The following is a 14,193-nucleotide window of genomic DNA, read 5'->3' as shown; positions in this document are numbered from 1 at the left end:
TGAGCCTTGAGGACCTCCCTAATGGGGTGTGGGGCTGGTACTTCCAGGCCGACTGCGTGAAATTTATTCTCCTCCTTGTCTGGGTGACTCAGGCAGGGGCTTGGACAGAGTCCCTCTGATGGAGGAGAAGCCTAGGGTGGACCTCTTCACCTGGCTTCTCTCCCTGTAGGCTGAACATCCGCAGAAGCATAGAATTCTCTTGACATACAAGTCCACTTGCTCAAAGCTGTGCCCCTGAGCGTTGGACATCAATGACCCTCTCAGACAATGACGCTACTCACGTGGAAGCCATTTATTTAAAACGTTTATTAATGCTTGAAGAAAAATAATGCAATGTGACAATGTACAAGTCCTGTTGCCTAAATCCGTAACAGAAACAGATATTATGACTTAGCAAGCTCACGTGGTGCCAATTCTGAGATCAGACGGGGTTGTTCCTCCTTAGGAAGTGGCCACTGGAAGCATTGTTTTTCCATGCTATTTCCGTGAAGCCTTTTACTTGGTTCAAGTTTAAATTTCTCCCTTTGTGTGTGTGTCTGACTATAGTTGTGGCCTGGTGTTTTCTATTTACTTAGTTTTAGATGTCAGCGTTTTACTATACTTGGTCCTCTCGTTTCAGAATAACAGGGCTGTTTATTGATACAAAGGAGAGGTGTTCAGATCATCTATGTTAAGATGCAGAGCTCGAAATAAACACTAAATCTTTATTTGGAGATCCACATCCTTCCTCAAAGGAAGGCTCATGAGTAAATTTGTATGCAGTATAAAGCCCAAGGAGAGGGTGTATTTTTAATGACTACTTTGCTTACATGTTAGATTGTGCAAATGTCTCAATCAATGCTTACAGAAATTTGGACCTTCCTCGGTTTTGAGCAGAAGACCCTGAGCAATAAATACCATTGTATGCTTCCAATAACATGAGGGACAGGATTGAAATGCCATCTACCTGACTTCTGAGAAGAAGACAAACCAGTGGCGTGAAAAATATACAACAGAGATCAGTCAACGGGTTCAAATGAACATAGTGAGCAATCTTATGCCTTGGGGGAAAACACAGAGATAATAAATACAAATGACAAATATTTACAATAGAAGCAACAAATGGGACATCAGTAGGCGAACACATAAAACATTTACACGGAGGAAAATGGAAAAGTGATGCCTTTCACACATCCAGTCCAGGAGCTGGCGGACAAATGAACAGCTGACTCAGCAAGGCGGGAGAATGTTATTGCTTTGGCTTTTGAGTGATGTCAGTAAAACAGTCAACGTGCCTGCTGCGGTGGCTCACTGCAGGAGACGGCCACGGTTTACACGCGTTCCCATGGCAGAGCCTGACACACAGGTCCTCCTCCCCACAAGGGCAGAGCTGGATTAAGTGCACCAGCTCTTCTGTTCTCTGCAGGCCCAGATCTTGCTGGGTGCTGGCGGGACCGGTGGCGGGGGTTGGAGGTGGGGTTTCCTCCCCTCCCCCAACCAATGATTCTCCCCCACCCCGGCATGGATCATGAAAGACTGGGATTGGATTTGGGTCATAGAAATACTAGCTGTGTTTTGGTTGAAGGCATTCTCCGGGAACAAGTCATTTTGGAGCAGATACACTTAGTTTCTTGGTGTCTGGCTTCAGGTTGCCTTGAGGAAGAGCTGATGAGTTGACAGATAAGGATGCATATGCTTTTTGGCCCACTCACTAGAACAGAGATCAGTGAACTGTGTCCTGTGAGTGAAATTCAGCTGGGGGCCCGTTAAATAAATCTTCCTGGAAGGGAGCCAAACCCTCTCGTTTGTGTGTTGTCTGTGGCTGCCTTTGTGCTAGGACGGCAGAGTGGAGTAGTTTCGACAGAGACCTCATGGCTCGCCAAACTGAAAGTACTGGATTCACTATCTGGCCCTTTGCAGACAATGTTTGCCGACCCCTGCTCCAGAAGAGCCCAGCCCAGAATACCAGGCCACTCCCTACAATACCAGCTCCTGCTTGAGAAAGGATAGGCTTTAATTTGATGGCCTATTAGGAAGAAAAGGCCTATTTAGGTGATGTTTTAAATAACCCAAGAAACCCACTGCTGAGACTTTAAATGAAAATCCTCACTCTCCTTTCCTCTTAATTTTATTTCTGTCTCTTCTCTCTGTCTTTATTTGTCCCCTTGGACTCCTCTCCTTGTTGCTAAATTTCCAATTAGGATCTGGAAAATCCTGTTCCTTAGAGATTTTCAGCAGTCTCCTCGATTTTATGTAAAAGGTCAGCATTTCCTGATGGGAATTACTAAGTAGTCTTCATTCTCTTCTTTCCTTCCCATCCTCTCACATGGAGAAGCCAGGTTTCCAGCTGGGCCTCCTGGAATCGCCAGGACACAGCTTTACCAGTCTTGGCTGAGGGTCAAGGTGAGATAACAAAACCCTAAGGGAAATTTGTCAAATGGACTCCCCATGTGTGCATTTTCCTCTGGGTGGAAGGTTCCCCCCAAGTGGGCAGGAGTGCGTGTCAGGCAGTCAGATGTATGGCTATGTCGCTGTTTGATAGCTTTTACAATAGAACTTAACAACAACAACAACAAAATCAGCCTCAAAGGATGGGCTGTTTTTTTTTTTAAAATTTTTTTTTAAACCCCTTTGAGCTGGTTTTAATGACCCAGTTGCTTTGTTTGAAAGCCATTTATTTAGACGACAGATATGTAGATATAACTGGATAAATAAAAAAGTGAAATCGAGATTTGAAGCAGTGGTTAAAATATAAACTTATAGGGGCCACTCCCTTGGACAGTGTCCCCCCCAGCCCAGACAGAACAATGGCTCAGAAATTACACATAGAAATGACACTCCTCCCCCCACCCCTGCCAAGAGCTCTGAACCTCAAGGTCCCACACAAGAAACTGAATTTCAGTTTGGCACCAAGCACCCCCTCGGCCCCTGCCTCCTCTCCACCCTTCTCCTGCATTCTAAGCGATATTTATTTTTACATTCACTCCTGTCCTGGAATCCAGCCGCCCTGACTTCCGTGGAGACAGCACCAGTCGCTGCTGCGCCAGAAGCTTCGGGGCGGGGCCCAGCACCCACTGTGTGGCCCAGCTCCGGGGGCCCTGCCTTACCCTGCCCCTCCCTGGTTCACCTCCCCCACAACAGAGCGGCCGACACCCACTGGCTCCACAGATGGAAAGAAGACAAAGGTACAAGGATAACGCGGGCGCGCTCCCTTGAGTACGTGTAAGTGCAGAGTTCACCAGGCACCCCCGAGACCCCACGGCCCCAGGGGTCTCCATCTCACCTGTCCGTTCCGCGAACACACACCTCGATGAAGTCCACAGTCCCCACAGAATCCTGTGTGTGACATCCCCCCTCTCTAATGGTAAATGTTTTGGAATGTCCATAGATAAGAAAATGGACGGAGTGGAGGAAAGATTTCGCGGCCTGGCCTTTCATTTCACCTCCGGATATCGGAATACTCAGACTGTTCATCCTCCCACTCACTGCTGCCGGAAGGTCCCTGAGCCCCAAGGCCCCCGACTCTGCCCCGGGCATGGGCGTTTGGGTGGCTCTTGCTACCTCGCTCACCCTTGGCACCTCGGCCAGTCTCCCTACTGCTGGGTTCTGGGAGGTGATGTCCTGCTTCCCCGTGGTGGGCCCTGGAGAGCTTGGCTCTGTCCACCTGGGGCTGGCGCTCAGGGGGCGCCGTGGGAGGCCTCTGGATGGCTGAGGTGCAGAAGCTCAAGATGGAGCACAGGCTTCCCCAGTTCTGCTCACACTGAACCTGCACGCTGTGGGTGATGGCCTCCTTCACCTCCTCCCCACAGGTCAGCAGCAAGTTCACGAGGTCCACGTAGGGTCTAAAGATTGAAAGCAGAGAGAGAGAGAGAGAGAGAGGGGCTGGGAATGGAGCAAGTCCCAAATGGACCACAGAGGGTAGGGGCAATGCTGGGAAGGAGGCATGGCCGGTGCTTGGCTTGGGTTCAATGGAAGGTCTCTCTCAAATGACTTCAAGCCTTTTCTCGTAGTTTATGGAGTACTGGCCTCAACCAACACTTATTGGGTGGCCATTGTGTCCCAGGCTCACAGGTGCATAGGGTAAGAGCTTATGGCTCTTAGGATGAGAGCTTAGGACCCTAAAATGAAGACCCTCTGGGGAAGGTGAGAAATCCGGACGGCTGCGGGAATAATGGCAGGAGAGCTCTGGGTGCCTTTAGGCTACACTAACTAGGTGAGTTTCAGCTAGAGTGGAGTTGGCTCTGCGGTCCAGTGGAATCATAATTAGGCAAATGGTGCAGGGCCTTACATAGACTCCCAAACAGAAGATTCTTTTTGGTAGAGAAGAGGAAACCATGAAGGTTTAGGGCCGTGTGCCTTCTGTGAGAAGCTCCCAAGAAACCATTTTCCCCATGTTTGTGTTTGCCCCGGGTTTAGGCTCAAGATGAAGAAGGGTGTTTTTGGAAGTTATTGGATGCATTTCCTCTGCATCTGGAGGAGTATGGAAGAGCTGAAGTGGGAGGGAGGAAGACCGCCTCCCTGGGACGTCGTTGCCCGCGCATGCAGTGACTCCCTCTCTCAGTAGCAGAGGCTGGGGAGTAGCTGTGGCCATCTACGCATCTTTATTCTTTCAGTCTGGGCTTCCTTAGATTGGAGTTGAAGGCTGGCGGTCAGGGGACCCTGTGTTTGGAGTGAGAGACAGCTCGCTGTGCAACGAACTCGCCTAGTTCTGGAGGGCAGAGCCAGTTGCTCAGGCCATTCCGGTTGCCTTGGGCTGTTCTTTAGGAAAACTGCTGGAAGAATTTACTCCAGGGGGTGGACAAGGTGTGCAGAAGGCAGGAGCATCTGCTTTTTATATTTACAAGTCCATCTGATAAGGAGTGTCCCCAGCAATGGGCTCTCATGGGTCACTCACTGAGCTTTTATTTTAACCTCTCACTGGCCTTTAAACCCCCCCAAGGGGGGTATAGAATGTTTCACATGGCTAACCAGCATTCCTAGGCAGTCCTCGCTGGCAAACGTTCTGATTTATCTGACCGTAAGCACTGCAGCTCTGGGCCATCACCCTGAGCAGGGAAGTCACCCTGGAATGTGAGGTCATTCATAACAAGGAGCAACCTGATTTGTCCTCCCTAAGCCTGGGCCACCAGCGAGGCTGCGTTACAGCCCATGGAGCCTTTTCTTTGCAAGCTGGCAGCTGTTGCTATGTGGAAAGAGCAGACTGTATTTTGAGATGCGTGAAGTAGTTTACTGCATTTTTATTAATTAGTCCTCAAGCTGGAATTGAGTGAACTGTCCTCATCTCATGGATGTAAAAACTGAGAAGAGCAGGGAGAAGGTGGCTTTTGGAAGCTTCTGGGCTTCAGGGCCCAGGGCTTGGCTGAGAGCAGAGCAGAGAGGAGGAATGCTCTGGCTGATAGAGATCAAGCTGCTGTTTAGGGCCAGTTTGATGACTTTGGAGTCAGCACGTCTGTGCATGGTCGCTGGGCAAAGGGCTGTAAACCCTCTAAGGCCGGCCCCTGACAACGCAAGACAACCTAACGCTGTCTCCTTGGACTGCCCTGAGGTGGGCATGCAGGAGGCAATATGAGGGAAATGCTTCACGAGTGCTTGTTTCCTTCTATTTTTTGAAAACTAGAAGCTGCCTCTGGAGCTCAAGTTCACTGAGTGTGTCTGCTAAAGCAGCAACGGGATTTTAGCACCTGACTGTGCCTGCCACGGCACCAGAGCTAGATGAGCACACTGCAGGGGTGAGTGTCTGTCTTTCTGAGATACTAACTGGATGCTGTCTTCAAGCTTCTTGCCCCAGATTAAGGGGAGGGCTGTCTTGGGGATATACAGACTGTCTCTCTTTCACCTTCTCTGCCAGGGCGTTCTGTCTGCCAGATGAGCCCCCAGAAGCCCAAGGTGGATCTGGATCCGAGAAGGCTGGACGAGCCCATGCTCTCCCCTGCCCTTGGCCCTCTTTCTCTCCAGGAGGAAGCTGTGAACTGCGGGGAGGGGTGTGTGTGCCGAACCAAGTTAATCTAAGCCGTGTTCCGAGCTGGCATGTTGCCTTCTCAGGCTGCAAGCTCAGCCCGTGTCTAATGACAAAGTCCAGCTCGTTCAACTGGGTGTCAGCAAGGCTAAAGGATTTTTAAAAATACTTGGAGGGGGATGTGCCTGGAGCCTGCCAGCACCCAGCAACACGGCGAGTGGGGGTCAAGCCAGGCCGGCTGCAGCTAGGGGGAGACAGATGCTATGCAGAAAGTGGGGCGGGCAGGAAGGGGTGAGGGGAGCAGAGAGGAAGAGCTTAAAAAGAGCAGCATTAATTGGGGGTGAGTGTTCTGGTGTGGATGGGGGTTGGGTTGAAGGATGGGGTGGTGCAGATTCTGGGGTGACTGTGATTTCCTCATCTCTAAAGTGAAAAGCAAATTCAGTTCTCTTTTTTAATTTTTTTGACCAATACCACACATTCGGAAATGACCTTCTTGATATTTGGGGACTGATAAGATACTTTAATCAGTTAAGATGCTTGAAAAAAAAACAAAACTAAAAAGCAGGCAGTTCAGCTAGAAGTACAAGTCGATGCACTGTCACATCATGGCTTCAGAAGGAAAGGTAATGGGGGCTTTTGGGAAGCTGGAGTTAGTGGAGACCCCTGCCTAGAGATGACTTAGGGGAAAGCAAGAGGAACAGCATGTGACCAGGCTTCTTATATGGGCTGCCTGCATTTCCAGAGCAGGCTGGGGTAGGGGGTCATAGGCTCATTCTGAATGGTGTGAGGAGACCATGGCCCTGAGGGCCACATTCCCAAGAAGGAGACACTAGAAGAAGGCTTTACCTTCTACTTAATTAAGGGGAGGGGGCGGGACTTCCAACCTTCAGTTTTCCCAAAGAATACTTTTCTCCAAGAAAGATAGTCTTCCTGTGCTCCAGGCATGCATTATAGCCTCATAAACTAGGAATGGGCCCCATCACCCACCCATTCCTGAGGCCAGCAAACTCTCTCTAACGGGGGACAGGGCTGGAGGTGAGTACAGCTCATGGCATTTCCTAGCCATGGGGGCATTTGTCTCTTCCAGAGGCACCTGAAGGAAGGAAATTTTAGAGTGTTCTCCTTGTGTAATGGGGATATATTTGATAAAAGGACAAGAAGCCCACCACATGTGGGGAGCTGTGAGACCTTTCTGGTCTAGCAGGGAGATTATAGGCTGGGAGCGAGTTTGAAGTCTATTCCTGACGACTGGCTAGAGTCATGTATACCAGCAATTCCGAAGCTTAAAAGCAGGAATCAAACCTCAGTGCGAGTTCTCTAATGTCTTAGCTTCACTTTCCTCCTCTTGGGCATAGTAATTTCTATCTTGTAGCATCTTTGGGGAAGATAAATGAGATAACCCATGTAAAGGCCCCGGCCAAGGGCCTAGCACATTAAAAAAAAAAAAAAAAGACAGCTGTCATTGTTGTTGATGATGCTGTGGTTGCTACTGTTCCCTTACAAATATTTGAAGGATAAAAAATATTTTGTAAGGCATTAGCCTAATTCAAGGAAAATACAATATTATTTTGCTTTTGGCAAGAGCTTCCTGCAGAGTTTCGCCATGAATTGTATGATTCTAACACTGTACCAAGGGTGTTGCAAGATGCCTATGACCTTATAACCAAGTGGAAAGAGACAGGAGGTGGTGGTTGTTCTCTGTCGTCTGAGTGGTGTTGGTGTGGTAGGGACATAACTGGAAGAAGGTTGTGGCACAAACTGAGGATCAAGAGTTCATAAAATTATACTGATTTGGCTCAATGAGTCACCATGGAGAGACCAACAGTGCCATCAAACTGGTAATGACTTGTACGAAACTGCTTGGCTAGTGGCTTTCTTTCTGCCCTATGTCTCTGAGGAAAGAGCCATTGTCAATATTAAAAAAAAAATTATCTTTAGGGGCTCCTGGCCCTGCCTCATGTTAGGAACAATTGTGTACCAACGTGCTTTACCATGCTGCAAAATTTAGGATCCTACAGCAGAAATATTTTGTAAGGAATGATGCATCCTGATTTTATCATTGAATTTCAAGTATTGAAATAAGTAAGTTCACATTTCCTTGTTTTGGCATAAAAGTGTTTAGCTGATTAAAGTTTTTGGCATTTGTTTTGCATTTTTCTGAGAGAGTACTAATGTATTAGAGAAGGTGAACTCAACCTTCTAAGGGAAAGGAAACTTAAGGAGGCAGGAAAAGCATCTATAGCTCTGTTTTCGGCATTTGAGAGTATAGGTTCTGGAGCCAGACTGCTCAGCAGACTGGAGCCAGGTCCCAAGCCTGGCTTTGCCTGTCACTAGCTGTGTGAGCTTCGCCTTAGTGAGTCTCAGTTTTCTCATCTGTCAAATGGAGGTGACAAGGGCTGTTGTGAGGATCAAGTGAAAAATTCACAAGGAGCTCTTAGCCCAGTGCCTGGCACTTGGTAAATATTCAACCAATGTTATTAGCAATCTGCTGTTGGTAAGGACACCTCTACAGCTACTCAGAATATTCTGAGAGCTAGTGGGTTCTTGGCTAAGGGGAAGATGAAGAGCATTTCTGAATTGACACATTTCATTCTTAGTAAAACGATTTCCATTTCTGTTGCTCGTGGTTTTGAGACTGATGAGGGAATTCTCTCTTTTCCTGAAAGCAGCAGGAAAGGGGCCTTTTAGGAGAGTCGGGGTAGCTTTCTGAAGTAAATGGAAACCTCCATTTGACAGGCATTCAACCTGTAGAAGCAACGCGGCTCTCCTCCCATACACCTTGCCGCCCTTGGTGTGGCCCTTCCACCCCAGGCCCTCTGTGGGGCAGTACTCACTCGTGCAGCAGCAAGTCCTTGAAATGGATCATCTCCACTATCACCCGCGTGTTCTCCTGGGCAGCCGCGCACAGGTCGTGCTTGAGGTAGCATTCCCGCTGCAACTGGAACACCATTTCCCTGATGGCCGGGCACTTCCGGCTTATGCAGCCGAACCTGTGCCGCAGAGCATGGGCCTTACATTTCAAGGCGTCTTTGATGAATGACTTGCCCTGAGAACACACAGGCCGGGGAAGGGAGAGAGGGGCAGAAAGCAGGAGACCTCGTTACACGCTTGGACATTTCAGCCCTTCTTAGGCTTACACAGGATATTCCTGACATCAGAATCCCAAGGCCCCACCAGAGACGGATGTCCTCCCAGGTGACAGGCAATGCCACATCAGGAGGCATGTCCAGAGTGACATGACACCCCCAGCACTTGGCAACAAGGGATGTTCATTCTGTAGACTAACACATCTTCCTCCTTCCTCCCCAGCTACTCTGTGAGTTTCCCTCCAACGGGGGCTTCCGTGGCTATGTGTCTCTCAGGTAGCCCAGTGCTGGTTGTTTGGTGACAACTTTTCCGGAACACAAATGGAATTTGGCCAGACACAAATCCATAAATCCTTCACGGTTCTCACAAGCAGTTTCCCCTGGGTGGAAGGTGCCTGCATGTCCAAATCTCACACTTTTCCTTTCTCTCTTGATTCCAGGGGCGACACCAAGATTGACTGCTGACTGTGCCTCCCTTTCTGCCTCAGTGCCTCCCACGCCCCAAATCCATACCCTTGTCTCCTCCTACCCTACCAGGAAGAGCGTTCTTTTCCTTTTTGAAAATGACTCTACTCCTTTAAACTGTTCGGATTATTGCCTCTAAAAGGCCGGCCTGGCACCCTGCCTGGCAGCATCTGGAGTCTGAACTGCCGCACTGGCGGCCCCTCCCCCACACTCCCTGCCTCGGAGTGGCGAAGGCAGCCAGGCATACATCTGGCCTGCAGTTCTCTTTCCTGGCAACCCCGTTTGATTGTGCTTATCCTAGAAAGGAGACAGCTGTTGGGGGTATGGAGGCAAGCTCGGTGCTGCTCCCTTATCAACCTCCCGCGGCCCGGAGGCATTGTGGGATGCCTACCCAGGAATCCCCGCACCCCACATTACTATAGAAACGAGCTGTCGTCTGAGAGGTCACCCCTCTGTTTTTAGACAGACCCGGAAGTCACTGAGTTGAGAAAGTAAATGGGTTTAGGTTGGAAGTGGGAAGCCAGCCAGCACATTTATTTTGGTTCTCTCTTTAGCAGCCATAGAAATGTCTACAGATAGCATCTGATCTCTGAAAAACCATGTGGCCTGAGCACCCTCCCCGTGGCCCCCTCTCTTTTGACTCTCCAGTCAGAGCCAAACGGAATGGAGGGCAGGGTGTGCCCGTTTATTAAGCAGTTATGTGCTGAGCATCGACTTGAAAGGGATGCCTCTAACTTGAGAACATATTCCTGTTGGTTGAGAAAAAAAGAGGAAGATGAATTTATGCGAGGGCTGTGGCAATCTGTTCTTGGTATTCTTCCCTGACATCCTGTGGGATTGCCCTTAAATACACGTCTTTCCTCCGGATTTCCTATTACGTTTCCTAATTCCCGTTAATCCAGAGTGATGCTTTATTAGGGAGCCTCAAGGAGTTCAAAGTTCTACCTCTTTCCTTCCCTGGTTTCAGTTTCCCCTCTGGCCACTGCACATCCTCTGCAGTTTAGGCTGCCTGCCCTGTCATCACCTCCCCTCCTTGTTCCCAGGCACTGCTTTGTCAGGCTCACTACTGTATGTCAGTGGATGGGGACTGGTGACATCCATAAATCTCACCTAAACTGATGGCCACCTCCAAATGTTGGCATTGCTCTCCAATGAACCAGGAGAGAGGTTTCTGAGATACAGTAACAGGGCATTTCAACAGGACATATAAGTGGCCAGGGAGAACACGAAGAAGGTGAGTCTGAAGCCACATGCCATCTAAAAATGAATTTGCGTTGTTGGCACTGGAGCCATAGGTTGCTTGTTGTGTTCCTGCCTTGCCCTGAGCAGCAACTCCACGTTGCCCTTGGGACCCTGGGATAACCGAAGTGGGTCAGGCCCTGACTATATTTATTATATAGAGCAAAAGGAAAGTGTGGAATTGAAGGACTCGATCAGGGTTTTGACCTGACAGGTTGGGAGAGAAGGATCTGCTACTCAGGAGGAATAGAAGTCTGCTCTTTTGGAGGTCCTGAGTTATTTGGGTTGCCTGCACACACACCACATGATGGATTTCTACACACTTTGTGTCTCATTTCCCTAGTAGGTGAAAATGGCTTCTGAAATGTATAATTAGGGGTTCTTGCCCCTACCTCTCATGCAATGGGCTTTGGAGACTGAGTTCTGGGTGGCCAGACACAGCATGTCCCCTTACAAGGTGTTTATTATTTATTAAGACATTGGTCTCCAGTCCACCCTGCCTGTGTAGACACAGTTTATGAGTGCAGAGGGGAGACACTGGAATAATGTTTTATACCTAGACTGTCGCTTGCAAGCACTAAAACACACCACAAGGAACAGCAAAGGAAGTTGGTTAACAAGGGTTTCCAATGAACATTTCAATCATGTATGCTCACCCCAAACATTCTTCATGCTCTGGATGGATTTTTACCTGGGCATCAAATTTTCCAGCGTTGTGCAGAAAAGTCATGCAAATCCCATGTAAGCCCCGAATCTCACAAGAATTGTTCTCGAAACATTCAAACACGCCACACCCCACATCGCCAGCGTTGACCAAACAGTGCTGGATCTCCGCTAAAAGGAAAATCACATACAAATATATACAAAACTGGAACCCATGCTGGGCAGTGCAGAGAGGTCATTTGAAATAAAAGTTAGTAACAACTCAAGGAAAATTTAAGGAGGAAAAAAGAGTTAGTAATGACTATTTCAGGACCTAAAAAGCCTGGGAAACAAAATTTCTTCCTTTAATCTACTCATGAAAAATATATTTGTAAATATTTGTAGAAAAGAGCTGAAAATTACAAAAATTACAACCAGAAGGCTGGTCTGAGCATTCCTCCTTTTCATCCTTTCCATTTTATTAAAGTATTTGTGGCAATACTTAGTTTGAGAGCGAAATATATTTCAGCTTTTTAAATCCACAGACAAAAATAAAATTTTGAGTTGAAGACTGTACTTCGTCAATGAAGTACCGTTCTCTACTTGATCTGTAGAAGTTGCTGCTATTAACTTACAGCCATTTGCTTCCTGACACCCAAATGACAGCATCTAAAAAGCAGTTTCAATTCAGCTTTATGATTCAACACCTAAAAATCAAAACAAAATTCCTATTAAGGCAGTGCCTCCCAACCCTTCGCATTAAAATACCAGCTAGGGAAGCTGCGGTTGGCCAGCAGGCTTAGGAGTGGAGTCAGATGGGGGCGAGCCTTCAGCAACGCCACTATCCGCGGTTGCAGGCTCCTTTTAATTAGGGATGGGGTGAGGTATATCACCCAATCCCCTAGAATTCCCTCCGCCCGGGAGGGAGCTTGCAGCTCTTCACTGAATGTGGCCCCCATTCCTCTCTCGGAAAGGGCAGACGGAGGGAGTTAACTGTCAGGCTGCAGCGTGCAAAGCCTCTTCCCTCCCTTCCCACTACCCAAGTCTCTGATTTAAACCAACCACAAAATTACATCAGAAAAGTATATTTTGGAAGAAGGGCGGGGTCGGAGCAGATAATCCGCATCAGATTAAATCCAGCGAGAGAATGAGGGGCGTTTATTGTTGAGGGTCCCCAACCACCGAGAATCACGTTCAGTTCTCAGAGGAAGCGCCAGAGGAGGGGGAGGGTGGGCGAGGGTCTGGGGTGGTGGGGGTGCCGGCCCCAGCATGTGGAGGTGACAGGCTCCGTAAGACCCCACGCGCCGCCGGGGCAGGACCGCGCAGGGCCGCGATTCACTCACTTGGGGCGTCCCTAATGGGCACTCGTGCATTCTTGCTCGTGCGGTGAGCGCACGCACGCCGCCGCGTTCACACGGCCCCCCAAAGTCGGGGGAGGGGTCGTGGAGCGAAGGAGCTGTAGGCAGATTTTCTTTCTCTTTCCGAGCTGGGAAAAGGGCCAGCCCCGTGCCCTGCACGCCTGGCTCTGCTTTGTAGCTTGCTGGTGAGCCAAGAGCCGGTCGAGCAGAGGAGGCGCACGGTTCGGGTCATGTCACCATTTCTTGGCTTGCTGACCTGGCCAGGAGCTGGGGATGGCGGCAGCACCGCGGAGGTACGCTTTGCGCCGCCCCCACGCTCCCTTCCGAAAGCAGTGCCCCCAGGGGGAAAGTTCGCAGTGCCATCTGTCTCGCCGGCAAAGTTCTAGGATGTCCGGCATCTTTTGAGGAGGGGGAAGACGCGGCACTCTTACTGAGGCCGTCAGGCTGGGAAGAGAAGTTCTCCGGATGCAGGGCGCAGCCCAGCTCCGGGGACCCTCTGTGCCTCCCGCGTGCCGGCCGGGATGAAGCGCGCTTTGCACCGGACCCGGGACTCGGGGGCGGGGGCTGGGGCTGCCAGCGTCAGACGCTGCCTCATTTCCCCTCGACCCTGGGGAGGACAGCAACAAGTCCTGCCCCAGCCATTTCATCACCCTTGCTAGCACGTGCAGATTCCGGGCGCTCGGAGCCCGGCGCGGACCTCGCCTTGCCTCGCGCTTCCCTTTGCACGTCCCGTGCCATCCCAAGAGTTTGCGTGGCCGTGGGTGGGCGCCTGGCTCCCGGTGAAACGCCTGGGGCGCGCCGCGTGGGTGCACGGTGTCCTCTCCCAGTAGCTCCCGGTTGCGGGGGCACATGCACTTACCTGTATTCTGCAGGGACAGGCGGCCTTTCTGCTGGGAGCTCCTGTCTTGGGGACCCTCGGGTGGGTTGGTGGCGTCGGTCCCCCGCGCCGGGTCAATGGTGGCCAACACCAAAGCCAGGGTCATGAAGTGGCCCAGCCGTTCGGCACACATGGTTCTTGGTATTAACCTCCCGCCAGGAGACCTGAATCCTTTGTGCTCCCCTCCTCCTCCTCCTCCTCTTCCTCCTTCGCCGCTTCCCCTCCTCCTCCCACTCTTCCTCTTTGCTCGCCTTTTCCCTCCTCCTCGCGGCCGCGGCTCGGATAGAGGTTACCCAGCGCCCTCCCGTAGCTCTCCGGAGAGCATGTGACCAGGCCGTTAGCAGCGCCGCGAGTGCCCGGCAATGGCAGGGATGGTGCCTCAAATATCCCTGGAAGCTCTGGTGTCACTTGAATGAAGGAGTCGAGCAGGTGTTGTCCCGGCGGCTGGACCAATCCGAGACCCCGGCCCTTTTGACAACACGGCCGGGAGGCGGGGCCTGCGCTCAACTACTACAGGAGGAAGCCGAGCTCCGCTGGGAGCGCCCGACAAAGTTGCCGACCTGGCGGCGGCCACGCGTTTGCGTGCGTGTG

At 50.4% G+C, this 14,193-nt stretch overlaps 1 protein-coding gene across 1 annotated transcript; it reads right to left on the bottom strand.

Moving 5' to 3' along the window:
• Positions 1–2,640: 2,640 nt before the first annotated feature.
• On the bottom strand, positions 2,641–13,863 carry STC2 (stanniocalcin 2). The gene is given in 4 exon segments (NM_001305923.1): positions 2,641–3,821; positions 8,770–8,981; positions 11,417–11,559; positions 13,585–13,863. Coding segments are annotated over 4 exon segments (909 nt in total). The 5' UTR covers positions 13,736–13,863; the 3' UTR covers positions 2,641–3,418.
• Between the last annotated feature and the right edge of the window lie 330 nt (positions 13,864–14,193).

The sequence above is a fragment of the Macaca nemestrina genome, chromosome 6, assembly GCF_043159975.1.
Source record: "Macaca nemestrina isolate mMacNem1 chromosome 6, mMacNem.hap1, whole genome shotgun sequence".
NCBI lineage: Eukaryota > Metazoa > Chordata > Mammalia > Primates > Cercopithecidae > Macaca > Macaca nemestrina.
This window is presented reverse-complemented; position numbering and strand designations above follow the sequence as displayed.